This window comes from Gavia stellata, chromosome 5, assembly GCF_030936135.1.
Source record: "Gavia stellata isolate bGavSte3 chromosome 5, bGavSte3.hap2, whole genome shotgun sequence".
Classification (NCBI taxonomy): Eukaryota; Metazoa; Chordata; class Aves; order Gaviiformes; family Gaviidae; genus Gavia; species Gavia stellata.
The window spans coordinates 20,900,478-20,914,945 of record NC_082598.1 but is presented as its reverse complement, the minus strand read 5'-3'; the positions used below and the strand labels follow the sequence as shown (position 1 = coordinate 20,914,945).

General features: G+C 42.5%; 1 protein-coding gene across 2 annotated transcripts; it reads right to left on the bottom strand.

The window, feature by feature from the left end:
* Nucleotides 1-7,120: 7,120 nt before the first annotated feature.
* On the bottom strand, nucleotides 7,121-14,064 carry SMIM20 (small integral membrane protein 20). Of its 2 annotated transcripts, XM_059818122.1 has the most exons (3): nucleotides 13,933-14,064; nucleotides 8,973-9,029; nucleotides 7,121-7,637 (listed from the first exon to the last, which is right to left on the bottom strand). In XM_059818122.1, the coding sequence occupies exons 1-3, from the start codon at nucleotides 14,039-14,041 to the stop codon at nucleotides 7,600-7,602; spliced, it is 204 nt and encodes a 67-aa protein (XP_059674105.1). In that variant the 5' UTR covers nucleotides 14,042-14,064; the 3' UTR covers nucleotides 7,121-7,599. The 2 variants fall into 2 exon arrangements, with proteins under 2 accessions (XP_059674105.1, XP_059674106.1); XM_059818123.1 differs by lacking the exon at nucleotides 8,973-9,029.
* Nucleotides 14,065-14,468: the final 404 nt, after the last annotated feature.

Below are 14,468 nucleotides of genomic sequence, written 5' to 3'. Positions count from 1 at the left end.
ATCCAACAGAGCATACATATCATATTCCAGGTAGTTCCCAAAGGCTGTGACAGTTCACAAATGAATCACAAAGTGCCATCAGCATCATTCCACTAAAACCATTGGCACAATTGAAATATTATATTTTTACCTTTATCTGTATCTCTTCTGTGATTGCAAAGGATTGAGGCAAAGGGAAACTTCTTATCTTCTTGAAAGCAGTCATTATCTGGATGTCATTCCTGCCTTGTCAGGAGCCTTGCTAAGTGATACGCACCCAATGACCTGTGGAAACCAGAACCAGGTGTAAATTCTTTTGCACCCCCCTGAATAATTTTGCTAATGAATGCAGATGCAACGATTCACTTAATCACATTTTGTTAATAAGGCTTGCTAACTGCCCTTACTTTTCTGCGAGTTTGATGAGTGATGGTTTTTCTGACTAAATAAAACCAGCCTTGTGTTCTTGTACTACGTTTACAGCAATTTTCTATTAGCTGGGCCTGGTTCTTATGAGCCAATAATCAATGACATAGAGACAGGATGAATATAAACTTCTGAGCTTTTGAAAGGAACCAACAGCAGCAAACATCTCTCCTTTCTGCCTGTACTGGAGAGGCAGGTCACTCTCATGATGCTTAGGTAGTTCTAACAGACTCAGTCTTCCATTTTATATGCATTATGATGCATCCAGACAGAAGAGTATGAGGATGTCCAGGTACTTCTGGGACTTCTTTTGGGAAACCTCTACCCAGCTGTTATTGTTTCCAGAAGAGCACACAAGAATCATGGCAAACTCTGAAGTAATGAAAAGTGGGGACACAAATGAAAATTCCCAAAGCAGAACATGTCAGAGTATTAATCTTGCTACTTAATCGTGTAACCAGCTTGTCAACATGACAAAAATTGAGGGGATATATTCCATCTGGACCTCAGCAAAGCATTTGGAATGATGTCACATGGGAAACAATTAGTAGCTACAAGAATTGTAAGCCAAGTATGGAAGTAGCTAAAGTGGAAATGACAAATGGGAAGTCATTGGCCTGGAAGGATTTTACTGGTGGCGTTCCTCAAAGAACTGTCCCAGGACAAATTTAATGTAATTGTCCAGCATAAAAATAGCAGTATACTAATGAAATGTTCTGATTAAACAACTTGGGAGGCAATGTCAGTGCAAAAGAATAGCTGGAATGGTAGCTATGGGACAAAATTTAACTGTCCTAAGTGCAATAGGGAATAGTAACAAGAGTTTTTGCTATGAAGCAAAAGCTTGTCAGCTGAAAACAGCTAGGAGGAATTCTGACATGTATTAGTAGGATTGCCAGACTTTATATATGGGAATGCCTCCGTTAGATCCTCACAGCTCCTTATAGGCTCCTTCAGCTCATGGTGCTGCTGGCATTGTTGCTTTGATTCAGAAGCAGAGAGAGGTAGGGAGGGAGCAGAGGTGACAAAATCACATAACCCGTATTAAAAATGCACAGAAAATGCAGGGAGAAGTAATGCCCCACAAGTTCTTAATGTGGGACATAGGATTTTGGACTGAACTATGAGAAATTCTTTGTTATATGGGACATCCAGCGAGCCTGTGTTAGCCACTCACAGGATAACTATAAGAAGGACCAGGGGAATGGAGCTTATTTCAGAGGAAGCTAGAAGCAGACAGTGAAGATTCTGTTACTAAGATTACCTGCTTTCCAGGTTTCAGAGGACTCCTAACGGTGCTGTTCAGCCAGTAATGGCACAAGTTAGAGTTCTTACATGAACCTTCATCTTACCTGTAGATGGGAAATCTGGATCTAGAGCTGGCCTGCTACAATCACTGGCATCCCAAAAGTCACAGATAATAGACCAGGGAGCAAATGCTTCTGATTAATATCCACAGTGGTTTCTCTTCATCCAGGGTGGAAGAATAAATACATTCCTAAACTGTGCCTGAGCCATCCAGTTCTGGGAGTGAATGGGTGGCTAAGGACTCCTCCTACAGGAATGTCTGCTGGAACAATGGGAGTACCTTCCTCCTCTACCCTGATTGGTATTGGTGATATTCACTGTACTGAATTACAGGAAGAAGTTGATAGCAAAGGAGGCACCTTTCCTCATGACCTGGGGCCTGAAAGATACTTTTCATCATGAGGTCCCTTCCAACCCAAGTTATTCTGATTTCTGACCTCTGAAGGTAGGCTAGTTACATCATTTCTCCTGATGCTCACTTCTCATGATAACCTCCTTGTCTTGACTAGGAACTTTCCTTAGAAATGTTTACCTCTGATCTGCTGGGAAGGAAACAGAAAAGAAGGAAAGAGATATCCCAATTTGCTCTGTGAGCCCCAGAGTCTACGAAGGCTGTATTCCAATGGATTTATGTCCTACGTCCCTCATGCTCCTGCCCATTCAACTGACCAGTATGCCCTAGCCCCCCTTCATATCCACCACCCTACCTCCAAGGTGTTCCTCCAGGGCTACAGGAGGAACACTCTTTTCCCTGCAGTATCTCCAGCTCTTCCTCACCTCCTTTAACTGCCACCCAGCTTCCCCTGCTCAGTACTTGTAGCTATCTCAGAAGACTTTTAGCTACCTTTCTGGCATGCAAAGGTCAGAAGGGAGGACCCACTGTTACAGAAGACAAGCAAAGTGGTAAGTCAAAATATTGAAAGTTGCTGAGTCTCAAAAAATTACTGAGGCACCTGGGCCAGTAACAAAAGCTGACCAATTTTCTGCTTTTTTGTGCAACTGTAGTAACATTCTTATTGGGTTGCATTTCAATGTAGAAGTTTATACTCAAATTTGAAGATCTTCTGAAAAAAAACAAACATTAGTATTGTGAAAAGCGGGCGAGTTTTCTCTTTGACTCCCAAAATATAAAATTTCTACGCTCAGAGCATAGTATTTCAGCAGTATAAAGCCCTGGGAAATTTCAGAAGTTATTCCCTTTTGGAAAAGATTCTTCAAAACATTTTAAGTTCTTGGAACCAAAATATCTGATTCCCACACAAATCCAGACCTATTTTTCCTAACCATGAAGAAAGCTTCTCAGACAAGAACTAAAAATGCTTTCTAGAGCATGAAAAAACCCCCACCCCTGTATTTACCACCATAATGCCTTGCAAGGAAGGGGAGTACTATTATTGCTATTTTACAGATGGAACTGAAGCTCAAAGGCTAAATTACTTACCTGCTGCCAGACAAAAGTGTGGCGGAACAGGGAACTGACCACAACTGTCCTAATTTCCAAGACAGTGTCTTAAACACTGCACCATTTTTCTTGCAAGGCCCACACAGTCTGCACTATGCACAAACACACCTTGGATCATAGGTTAATATGTGAAAATGAGAGCTTTAGCATGCTTTGACCTGCACTTTGTTTTTTGCTCTCTCCTGTTATACATTGTCCACATGGAAACAGTGTATATTCTGCAGCACTTTCTCAGAAGCTGGAAAATAATTTCCTTTGACTGGCAAACGTGCTATTTGGGCTGTGTGGCACCACAGGAAAAGCCAATGCAGCTTTTCATTTACTGCTGTGTCTGCATGTTAACATGAAGAAGGTCAGTAGGATTGTACACAGTACTGAGAAAATGAGTAGTTAATTATTGCTAGACTGCAAGAAGGGAAAATACGTGATTTATTTTGGTTTAGAAAACTGCGAATCACAAGAACAGTACAGTAAAATTGCAACAATCAGTTGAGGCTATTCAATGTGCTTTTGAGTATTACAGAAAAAAAAAATCCCCTCTCATCAGTGGGAACAATCTCGATAAACGAAGTACAATATTCAGCAAGAAAAATCCCATTTTTCTTGCTCATGTGTCTAATCTGGCAACTTGCCAATATCTTTTGCCATACTTACTCCTCCTGAAGTGTTTGTGCTTGAGGGTTTCACTGCATCATCAACAGTCTATAATGCTTCAAAACTAAGCTGTGTTTAGACCAAAATGCCAGATTTGCTCTTCAGGGCACAAGTTTTAGTAATTTCAAAACTTATCAGCATACAACAGCAAGCCTAAACTTAGTACAACCAGATCTTTCTGTTGGGATGTCAAAGCACTGTTTAAAACTTTTCTCCAGTCCTCCAAAGGCTGAAGTTATATTTGCTGTTCATATTCCAGCTAAAATAAATAAGCAAAATGCATTTATATTACAGAATAGATATGGTAACTTAAAAACATTCTAAGATGGCATTTTTATCAGATGTTTTGTCCCAACCTTTTGATCAGAACAATCAGAACAGGTGGACCAAAACTAACAAATCGGTTCCTCTGCAAAAGGCAGACTAGTCCCCCCCCAAGTACTAATAATTATATTAAATTATACATCAACACATGTAACATCTTTGTGTGATTGTGTTGAAAAATAATAGTTGTTGCAGGCTACAAAAGTAGCAAAAACTCTTACTTCCAGAGCAAGATAAGGAAAGAGTCCTAGGGAGCACAATTTGCTATACTCAACTTCACCTGTTATGGGTAGCTAGGAGAAGGAGAGGCTTACGCCCAGTGTCCGTGAGCAGAACAACGCATTGTCACAAAGCCCAGCATGCCAGCTGCAGGATTAGTGACTTCCCACGTGTGTCCTGGGCAAGTCTCCAGCCAACTGGCAAATGCCAGAGCAATCATAGAAGATTTCAGTGTAAATTCTGGAGAATTATTGCAGTTATGTTCCTTGTTGACTTAACAGTTTTATCCAGACAGAATACCAAAGCTTTGAAAAAAACATTCACTATCCTAGCACTTTAAAGACATGGCCAATCAGACCACTCTATTAGGTGGAACACAGCAAGTGAGAAGTGATGATCATTAAAACCAATACACACCATTTTCAGAGTTTAGATTCACTTCAGTAGTATTCAACAGATAGGCACTGCTGCAAATTCTGTACAAGCGATTACAAAACTTACCAAACTATTTTGCACTGGAATGAACTAGAGATCACAACCAAAAGACAGGTACAGTTCTATAAATGCTAACTAATTGAGTTCATGTATTCAAACATTTTGCAACATTTAAGTAATATGAAGGCAAAAGGCTCAGCACCTGCCAGCAACAGCCACTGTTCTGAAACCATCTAACATTTTCCTAGGCAAGATCCAGACTCACCAAATTGCTCAACTTCGCAAAGGAAATGAGTAGCAGAGATTGTCTTATCTCCTAACTCCAAACTAAGTAATTTAATATCCTCTGTCACATCATTTATCCTGAAAGAGTGGTTTAATAATTGTTTCACACTAACATGATGTATGTTTTTTAAGCATTTGTGTCACCAAGTGACAGAAGCAGCGTTATTGAACAATTCCCAGTTTCTCCTAAAGCTCTCTGCTTTGCAGTTAGTCAGTTATAGATGGAGTATCTGCATTTAAACAATGCTATATTTCCACTGGAAAGGTATTTTAGATGAAGCAACTTGGCTGAAACTGTCTGATGCATTGGTATGTTTTGTTCACGAAAACAAAACCCCAGGCTCCCTCATTTCCACAGTTTCACCAAAGAAAGTTTTAAGTGATAAAAACCTCTTTGTTCTTCCATTTAATTGATTCTTCTTTTTCTAGCAAACACTGAATTAGCTTTGTGACAGTGTTGCTCTGTGCTATGTAGTGAAACTTCTGTCAACATCCCTACAGTGAATGCGTACACTCACTCTGTCTTCAGCCACCATGTGAAATCACCGGAGAACTCAAAGGAATCAAATACGGTCACATTTTCCCAGCAAGCAAACCAAAAAAATTGTAATGCTTATACTGATAATAGGAGACTAAAAAAAAAAAATAAACTCAGAAGAGGAAATGTGTCTGAGTGGGAGAAGAATGACAAAAACAGGTAGAAAAGGAATAGCAAGTACAGAATGGCGGTTTGGAAAAGAACACTGTAAATATCAAGTCTTTCATCTGTCTTAATAAAACTGTGTGATGTCTGAAAAAATAGCAAACTAACATCTGCTAACTTTACAAATAATACTCACTGCACATACATTCTTCATAACATATACAATCCTGCAGTGGTCTTTAAAATGTTGTGTACCATAATGAAGTAGTAAAAATAAATCAAGAAAAGAAGATAGTATATTAAAGTTCAATGTACATGCTACACCTGTACTCAAGAACAATATTGGTTAGGTTATAGAATTTAACTATAGCTTATATACTGTTTCTTTCTTTTGCAATCTGAAAACAGTTTATTCAGAACCTATTAAGACAGACATCCAATTTGAGTAAAGATTTTCAGTAGGGGCAATCCTTTACTCGCCTGTTCTAACGATCATTATGCTCACCATGAAAAAGTGCTTTTTAAATAGATTCTTTAAAGTATCTGCTTTTCTACCCCACTATTTGGTGTTAACCTCCTGTATCAGGTGTACCGGTCAAGATTTTGGCAGCAAGGAAGGCAGGCTGCAGGAGTCACCCCATGCCGGCCACAGACAGTTCCAGCAAGCTCCGCAAAGGACCCACTGCAAGACACAGCTCAGCCCAGCAGTCAAGTGGATGGCACCTCTGTGGAAACACCAGACAAGCAGAGGAATGAGGGGAAAAAAGGGAGGAACGGCAGTATGAACACCAAAGTCAGAAAAGAAAGAGGTGGAGGAGGTGCTCCAGGCACCAGAGCAGCTATTCCCCGGCAGCCCGTGGAGAAGACCACGCTGGAGCAGATACCCACACTGTGGCCTGGGGAGGAGCCCACACCAGAACAGCTTGGTTTTTCCTGAAGGCATTGCAGCTCGTGAGGAGCCCGTACAGGAGCAAGGGAAAAGTGTGAGAAGGAAGGAGCAGAAAAACTGTTAGAAACTGACCGTAACCCCCATCCACTGCTCAGGGGACCGCGGGCAGGGTGTGTGTGTCAGGAAATAGAGGACTCGGGAGTGAAGTTGATCCTGGAAAAAGGGAGGCAGTGTGAAGGTGTTAATTTTTGTTTCTCACTATTCATATCTATTTTAATTGGCAATAAACTACATTAGTTTTCCCCAAGTTGAGCCTGGTTTGCCTGCAACAGTAACTGGTGAGCGATCTCCTTGTGTTTATCCAGACCCACAAGCTTTGTCATCCTATTTTCTCCCTCTGTCCTGTTGATAAGCAGAGTGAGAGAGTGGCTGGGTGGGCACCTGGCCAAGGTTAACCAGACACAACTACTTGCAAAACAAATGAAAAAAATACGTGTTGGTTTAAAAGGAAGAAATTTTAATGCACAAATTTACACTCACCACTGGTCTCTCTCGGTATATACTTCTATCGTGTTTTTCATGATAAAACCACAAAAAGTAATTCTCACACTAGTGATGAAACTGCAGCGGTCTGCGTGATTTATTCTATTCATAATTTATTCTACAACTGTTTACAAATTAACCACAAAAATAATTCCTCTTCCCTTTTCTCAAGGAAATAAATACTTCACTTCTAAACTCAAGAATTATTCAGCTCTCTAACAGTCTGTGTACTATGCCCCAGCATTCTCTGTCAAAACTAGCATGTTTTTATCTCTTGGGATTCCAACCAGTAGCATTTGTTGCTCCTCACGTGCCACACAGCATATTCAGAATTCTTCTCCAGCGACACCCAAAGACACACTTCAGTGAAAGAAGAAACAGCTGAAGATGTCCGTGTTCGGTTTTGCCTTGCAATACACCCAGCCGGCAACATTATTTTCTTCCAAATGGATCAGACCACACTTTTAACCCTACAAATCAGAGAATACCAGCAGTTCATAACTAGACTGTTGGAGAAAAAAAATAAATTGGTCTGCTACTCCAGCCTTTGTACGAAACAATGAATGAACCTACCAATTTCTGCACTGACCTTACAACTGTGCTTAAGCTTGCAAAAATATTTAGAAAGACAACCTCATCTTGATCTTAAGCTTCAGATAATAGAAAAATCTATCACACCCATAAGCAAGGTGTTCTAATATCGTTGGAACAACCATCTAGAATAGCACCTTGCAGTTGAATTTGTGTAGATTTCACTTTCAACTAGCAGATCTCGTAACTTCTCATCTGCAGCTAAATTTAGATTAAAAAGTTATACTGCAGAGAACTGGTCATCAAGTACCTGCATCTTGGAAAAATGAGCCAGTCCAGTCCTCTTTAATGTTTAACAAAAAAGGCAGGTTTACTAGACTTCTATTTCACAATGCCTTTCCTACTCCTTTTCAGCATTTCACCACTTTCCTGGAAAGTAAGTCCTGCACTGATGATTTATGTGTGGTGTGTAATAAGGACATAGCATTAATCCTATTTGGTTTTCCCCAGCTGCTAATGTTCGGCTTTTCTAAAAATAGGAATAACTTAACCTTTAACATACTCAGATATGAACTGTTTCATCCAGACAAGCACTCTCATGTCTTTAAGTGAGAAGTGCCAACCTTGCATAATGAATAACCAGTTCCATTACCTAGGAAACAATGAACTATCAAGGAGGGTCTGCCATACTTTAATTTTCATTCCCCTCATATTCTTTTCTACACCTTCTACTGGCTTTCTACACCTTCTACTGGCAACAGCAGGGATCAAAAAGCTATTAACACTTCATTCCAGATTTTCCTTTACATGTAGCAGATTTCTGCCTTACCTCTCCACCCATGAGGCTGGAAGGTACTGACAAAGCGCTCACAAATGGTGTTTCAGCTGAGTTGAAAAGCAGTATTCCACAAAATGAGGATGCAACAGTGTATTTTTTACAGCTAGAGCTCAGCCCACCCATAGTTCTTGTTTGCTCTGACCTGATTCAGAAGTTAATTTCTGGTGTGGAAACTGGCATTTATTTAACAAAGTGTGAAGATAACAGAATCTCTACAACTTATTTGGCCAGTTAAGTCAATTTAAAACAATTTTTATTAAATCCATAATTTTCAATTGAAGAATTAGCCTGAAAAAAGTATTTTCACAGTAAGTTTATTATATATGTATTCTTTGAATGTATTCTTCATGGCATTATTTAAAACCATATAAATATTCAGGTCTTACTTCAAGAAGATCTTTAAAACAATCAATGCAAACACATGAATCAAGTATACCTGCAGGCTGAATATCCTCTTGAACAATACCAGCTCGGTTTATTGACTGTTCTTTCTCTGGAAAACAGAACAGAAAGGACACTACTAAAAAAAAAGAAGTACCAGACATCTTGACTGCACCGAGTAAAATAATATTGCAAATTTTATTCATTCTGGATGCTACATGGTAAGATTCTGGCGAATATCCACCTACACAATGCAAATATAGTATTCACCCTTCACTGAGAAACTAACAGCTAGTCTGTTTTGAGAGATTACAAACAATAGGATAATAACCTTAAAGTAATGACTACTGTTTAATAAAAGATGCCAAAATACCTGCTGTGATCCCATCACTTAAGGAATGACAAGTACTTTTAGGAGCTAGCACTCATATGCTCATCATAAAACTCTTGAAAAGATTTATTCTTTCCAGAATCAATGACCCCCATTTTCAGGTCCTGAAAGATCTTGCATCTTATCATAAGCAGATTTCATGACAGCATCTACAAAATTAGTGCTTGTAAACTTTGTAAAACTAAGTAGCAGAGGGATGTTTTCCAGACAATGTGCCTGTCTCAGGCTTTTCTTTTTTGTTTAAAAGATTCAAGCACTTCCAAGAAGAGAAAGAACAACACTATGTGAGGGGATATGTGAGAACAACACTATGTGAGTGCTCCCTCAGCAAGTTTGCAGACGACACCAAGCTGGGAGGGAGTGTTGATCTGCTTGAGGGTAGGAAGGCTCTGCAGAGGGATCTGGACAGGCTGGATCGATGGGCTGAGGCCAACCGGATGAAGTTCAATAAGGCCAAGTGCCGGGTTCTACACTTCGGCCACAACAACCCCAGGCAACGCTACAGGCTTGGGGACGAGTGCCTGGAAAGCTCCCCCGCAGAAAAGGACCTGGGGGTGTTGATCGACACCCGGCTGAATATGAGCCAGCAGTGTGCCCAGGTGGCCAAGAAGGCCAACGGCATCCTGGCTTGTATCAGAAATGGTGTGGCCAGCAGGAGCAGGGAGGTGATCATGCCTCTGTACTCGGCTCTGGTAAGGCCGCACCTCAAATACTGTGTTCAGTTTTGGGCCCCTCACTACAAGAAAGACATTGAGGTGCTGGAGCATGTCCAGAGAAGGGCGACGAAGCTGGTGAGGGGTCTGGAACACAAGTCTTATGAGGAGCGGCTGAGGGAGCTGGGGTTGTTTAGCCTGGAGAAGAGGAGGCTGAGGGGACACCTTATCGCTCTCTACAACTCTACCTGAAAGGGGGTTGCAGAGAGGTGGGTGCTGGTCTCTTCTCCCAAGTGACTAGTGACAGGACTAGAGGAAATGGCCTCAAGTTGCGCCAGGGGAGGTTCAGGCTGGATATTAGGAAAAAGTTCTTTACTGAGAGAGTAGTGAAACATTGGAATAGGCTGCCCAGGGAGGTGGTAGAGTCACCCTCCCTGGAGGTATTCAAGGAGCGTGTGGATGTGGCATTGTGGGATGTAGCTTGATGGACATGGTGCTGTGTGGTGTTGGGTGGGTTGGTTTTTGGTGTGTTGTGGCTTGTTGTTGTTGTGTGGTGGTTTTTGTTTTTTTTTTTTTTTTCCAGGTTGGACTTGATGATCTTACAGGTCTTTTCCAACCGTAGTGATTCTGTGATTCTATGTAATTTCCCCTTATTAAATGCCCCCTGCTTTTTCTCCCTTCCAGTTAAGCACTTTACCACTGTGGTACTTTGAAGCAAGAGGTCAAAGCTCAGCTGGATTAGCCTTCTGCCCATACCATTGAGCTTTCTAAGCCTTTAAAAAATTGTAGGGTGCACATTCTCAGGGGAAACTCAGAACTCAGCTCACCTTAAAACTGAAACTTTGCAGGACCCTATCCCACTGAGAACACACAGGCACTACATGTTATTAGGCTGTCTAGGTACAAGTCTAATGCTACTGGAGACTAGCAGGCATATCACAATAATTGATTCTACTTGCAAGGGGGCAGGCACTAGAGGCAGATTCAGCTTCTCCAGTTCCGTTCACTGAGCACAGTGATTGCCATTCCATCCTTTTTAGCAGACAAAATCTCAGGGAACTGTCTAATTTCAAAGGAAAAGGTAGAAAATCCAGACAGAGAAAACAGAATAAATTAGGGCAAGGAATCAGACTTATTCTAGGACACAGAAGAGAAACATATTTAGTGTTAGGTGGAGACTAAGATTGGAGAGAGGCAGAGACCAAAATGGGAATCAATCTGAGAGGTCTGGGAACCCACTTGAGGTGAACAGAAAGAGCTGTTAACTGATCAGGTAAAGAAACGAGTGCGGAGAAGTAACACAGGAGAAATACAGAGATAGGACACGGAACCGTCAATAGGGAGACTGGGGTGGGGCCTGGAAACAACTTGGAAAACAGGTAAGCCAAAAAAAGGACAATGAGGAAGCACCAGTTGTGATGAGAGGACAGCCACCTCACAGGATGGGAAAGGAGCCGAGTCTCACAGTTCAACAAAATCACAAAATCTACTGTGAAAATGCCCCAATATCAATCCAAATAGCAGCTGTCAACCTACTGTTTTAATTAATCCAAGTGGAAGAGGTCTGTGCTGAAGATCTCAAGGTTTCAACACTGCCACTAAACTATGTGTTTCACATGAGGAAACAGTCTTTCTTTAAAGCTAGTTACAGACAGGAAAATACATTAAGGCCACAAACTGAGGTACTAAAAACCTGTAAAATGATAGCACTTCTGTATGAAATTAAGTCAAACCCCTGTGTGCACAAATTAAGGTACATATTAACAATTTGATTACATCCGTTTTTTCCAAGCATCTTCCATTTTACATGTTAAACTGCTAGGAACTCCACTGAAGATGTGTTGAGTATTGTGCAGAAAAGTCTTCTTCCTGCATGTATTGTGCCTCATTTGCGTAGAATTTGGGAGATGCGCAAGAAAAACAAGATTGAAGAAAGAAAAGATAGCATTTCATGTTTACATAATTGAATGTCACTCCAGAAAACTACAATCCGTTCTTGCCTTTTGCAGGATTACTATATGATGCTAATCCAAATGTCCGACTTCAGACTCAGAGTCCCAAAACACGGAAATACTTAGTATCCACCCATAGCTCAAGCCAATGGGGGATGTGAGCCTCTATAGAAGTTGTCATACAGTTTACTAAACCATACCCTGAAAAATCAAATCCGTTGTACCCCAAAGGTTAAAATACTTCTGCTCAAGTACCACAACTGTGAAATTCCATGTTCTTGTCTAAAGTATTACCACAACAAACGCTTATGCTGCTCTCATACCACAGCAATGAGCGTCAAGAAAAGCACATAGGAAATTAATAAAGGTGTGATCAAAGGAGAGTTTGAGCAGCATGCAATAAGTAAAGTTTAGAATCAGGTATTAAATAGCAAGTTTAAGCACTTGCTAACAGCATATCACTCAACTTGTGCACTAAATAGAGATAAAAAATCCCTAACGTGCTGGGGAACATTTGCTCATGTAATTCACTAGTACAAAAGAGGACGTTGTCCACTAGTTCTGTTCTTTACTTAATGCTGAGTCACACTTATAATATTGTATTTTTTGAAAGTGCACTATAAGCAAAAATTAGTTAAGAATAAGGTTTTTAAATGGGAACACAGAGTAGAAAACCTGTCTTTGTGGGCAGTTTCCAACTTCACAAATGTAGCTTTCTTAAATAAAAACTTGCTTGCAAATTGAATTTTACTTCAGCTTTGATGCAAGGCTGAAGTCCCTACAAGAAGATCAGCAAGTTTGCTACCCTTTTCCTTTTTGTTTTTCTTCCTAGGAATCTCTTCAGTTGTCTCAGCAGATTAGCCACATGCATCTTCAGGTTATCGCCAACAGCTTTCTTAGCTTTATAGAAGTTAAAGCGATGGGATGAGACTGGTTACACCATAACTTCTCCCCACTTCCTTCAGCAATAGTTAACAGAAGTTTAAGAGTAATGAGTGCTCCCCCTACCACTCCCACAGTACAGAGCACCTGCCTGGAGTTGCTGAGGCTTCGCACCCAAAGCTTCAGGTGCCTTCAAGTGCTCAAGAGCTCCCAGGTTACAGAGTCAGTTGCAGGCTTTGGTGGGTTTTCTGTGTTTCTGACAGTAAAGTGGGATTTTCCTCCGGAGTCAGTTTCAGAGAAGACTGTGCAGACTGAGACCAGCTCTAGCCAATCATTGCAATCGGTAAAGAATCTGTTACCACATTTTAAGCTAAACTTTTCAATTGCGGCTGGAAAACATCTCAAACAACTTATACAATCACAGAATGGGTTGGGTTGGAAGGGACCTTTAAAGGCCATCTAGTCCAACCCCCCCTGCAATAAGCAGGGACACCTTCAGCTAGATCAGGTTGCTCAGAGCACCGTCCAACCTGACCTTCAATGTTTCCAGGGACATCTATCACCTCCCTGTGCAACCTGCTCCAGTGTTTCACCACCCTCATTGTAAAAAATTTCTTCCTTATACCTAACCTAAATCTACTATCTTTTCCTTTAAAACCATCACCTCTTGTCCTATCACAACAGGCCCTGCTAAAAAGTCTGTCCCCGTCTTTCTTATAAGCGCCCTTTACGTACTGAAAGGATGCAATAAGATCTCCCCAGAGTCTTCTCTTCTCCAGGCTGAACAACCCCAACTCTCTCAACCTGTCCTCATAGGAGAGATATTCCAGCCCTCTGACCGTAACTTCTTTAACTGCATCTAAATCCTCTTAATCACTTCAGAGAACAGCTAAAGTGTGTTCTTAATCACATGCCGGCCAATAACTTCAAACAAGAGTACTACGAATTTTGGGGGTTTTTTTTAAGTATCTCTTAGGCGAACAGAAAGCCTCTCGGGAGTTACTCGCCCGGCGACAGCCCGGGCAGGCCTGCCTGCGCCCCCGCCCCCCGCAGCCTGGCCGGGGCACAAACCCGCTCACAGCGCCGCAGCCGGGCCCCGACCCGTGCCCCGCCTCGCCCCCCCGCGCTGGCACTCACTGTACTCCTCCGGCAGCAGCAGCGGCCGGAAGTAGATGGGGTAAAAGGCCGCCCCCACCACAGCCACGAAACCGCCGAAGATACCGAGCGTGCGGGACAACCCCGCCATCGCCGCCACTAACCACAACCCGGAAGCTATGCGGCTCCCACTTCCGGAACACACCGGAAGCGGAGCATTGAAGCACCTGCGGACTCCGCCCCCTCCGGCCTGGCCCGGCAGGAGTGGCGGGGCGCCGGACAGCGCCCCCGCGCGGGCCGGCGGGGCACAGCCCGGTGCTGCCACCCCGCCGGAGAGGCGGGGATGGTGCCGTTACACACTCGCCGCGTTTCGTTATGTCACACCTGACCAGGTGAACGGCGGCACCTCCCGGGCAGCCCCGGAGCCCGCCGCACCGCACACGGCAGCTCTGAGCAGGCCCTGCCCCTCCTTACCGCCCTAAAGCCACCCCGCGGCCGCGCCTCACCCGCCAGCGGGACCGCGGAGCTGCCGCGGGCGGGGGCCGCGCTGGCAGCGCAGAGCCGAGGCGTGAGGGCGA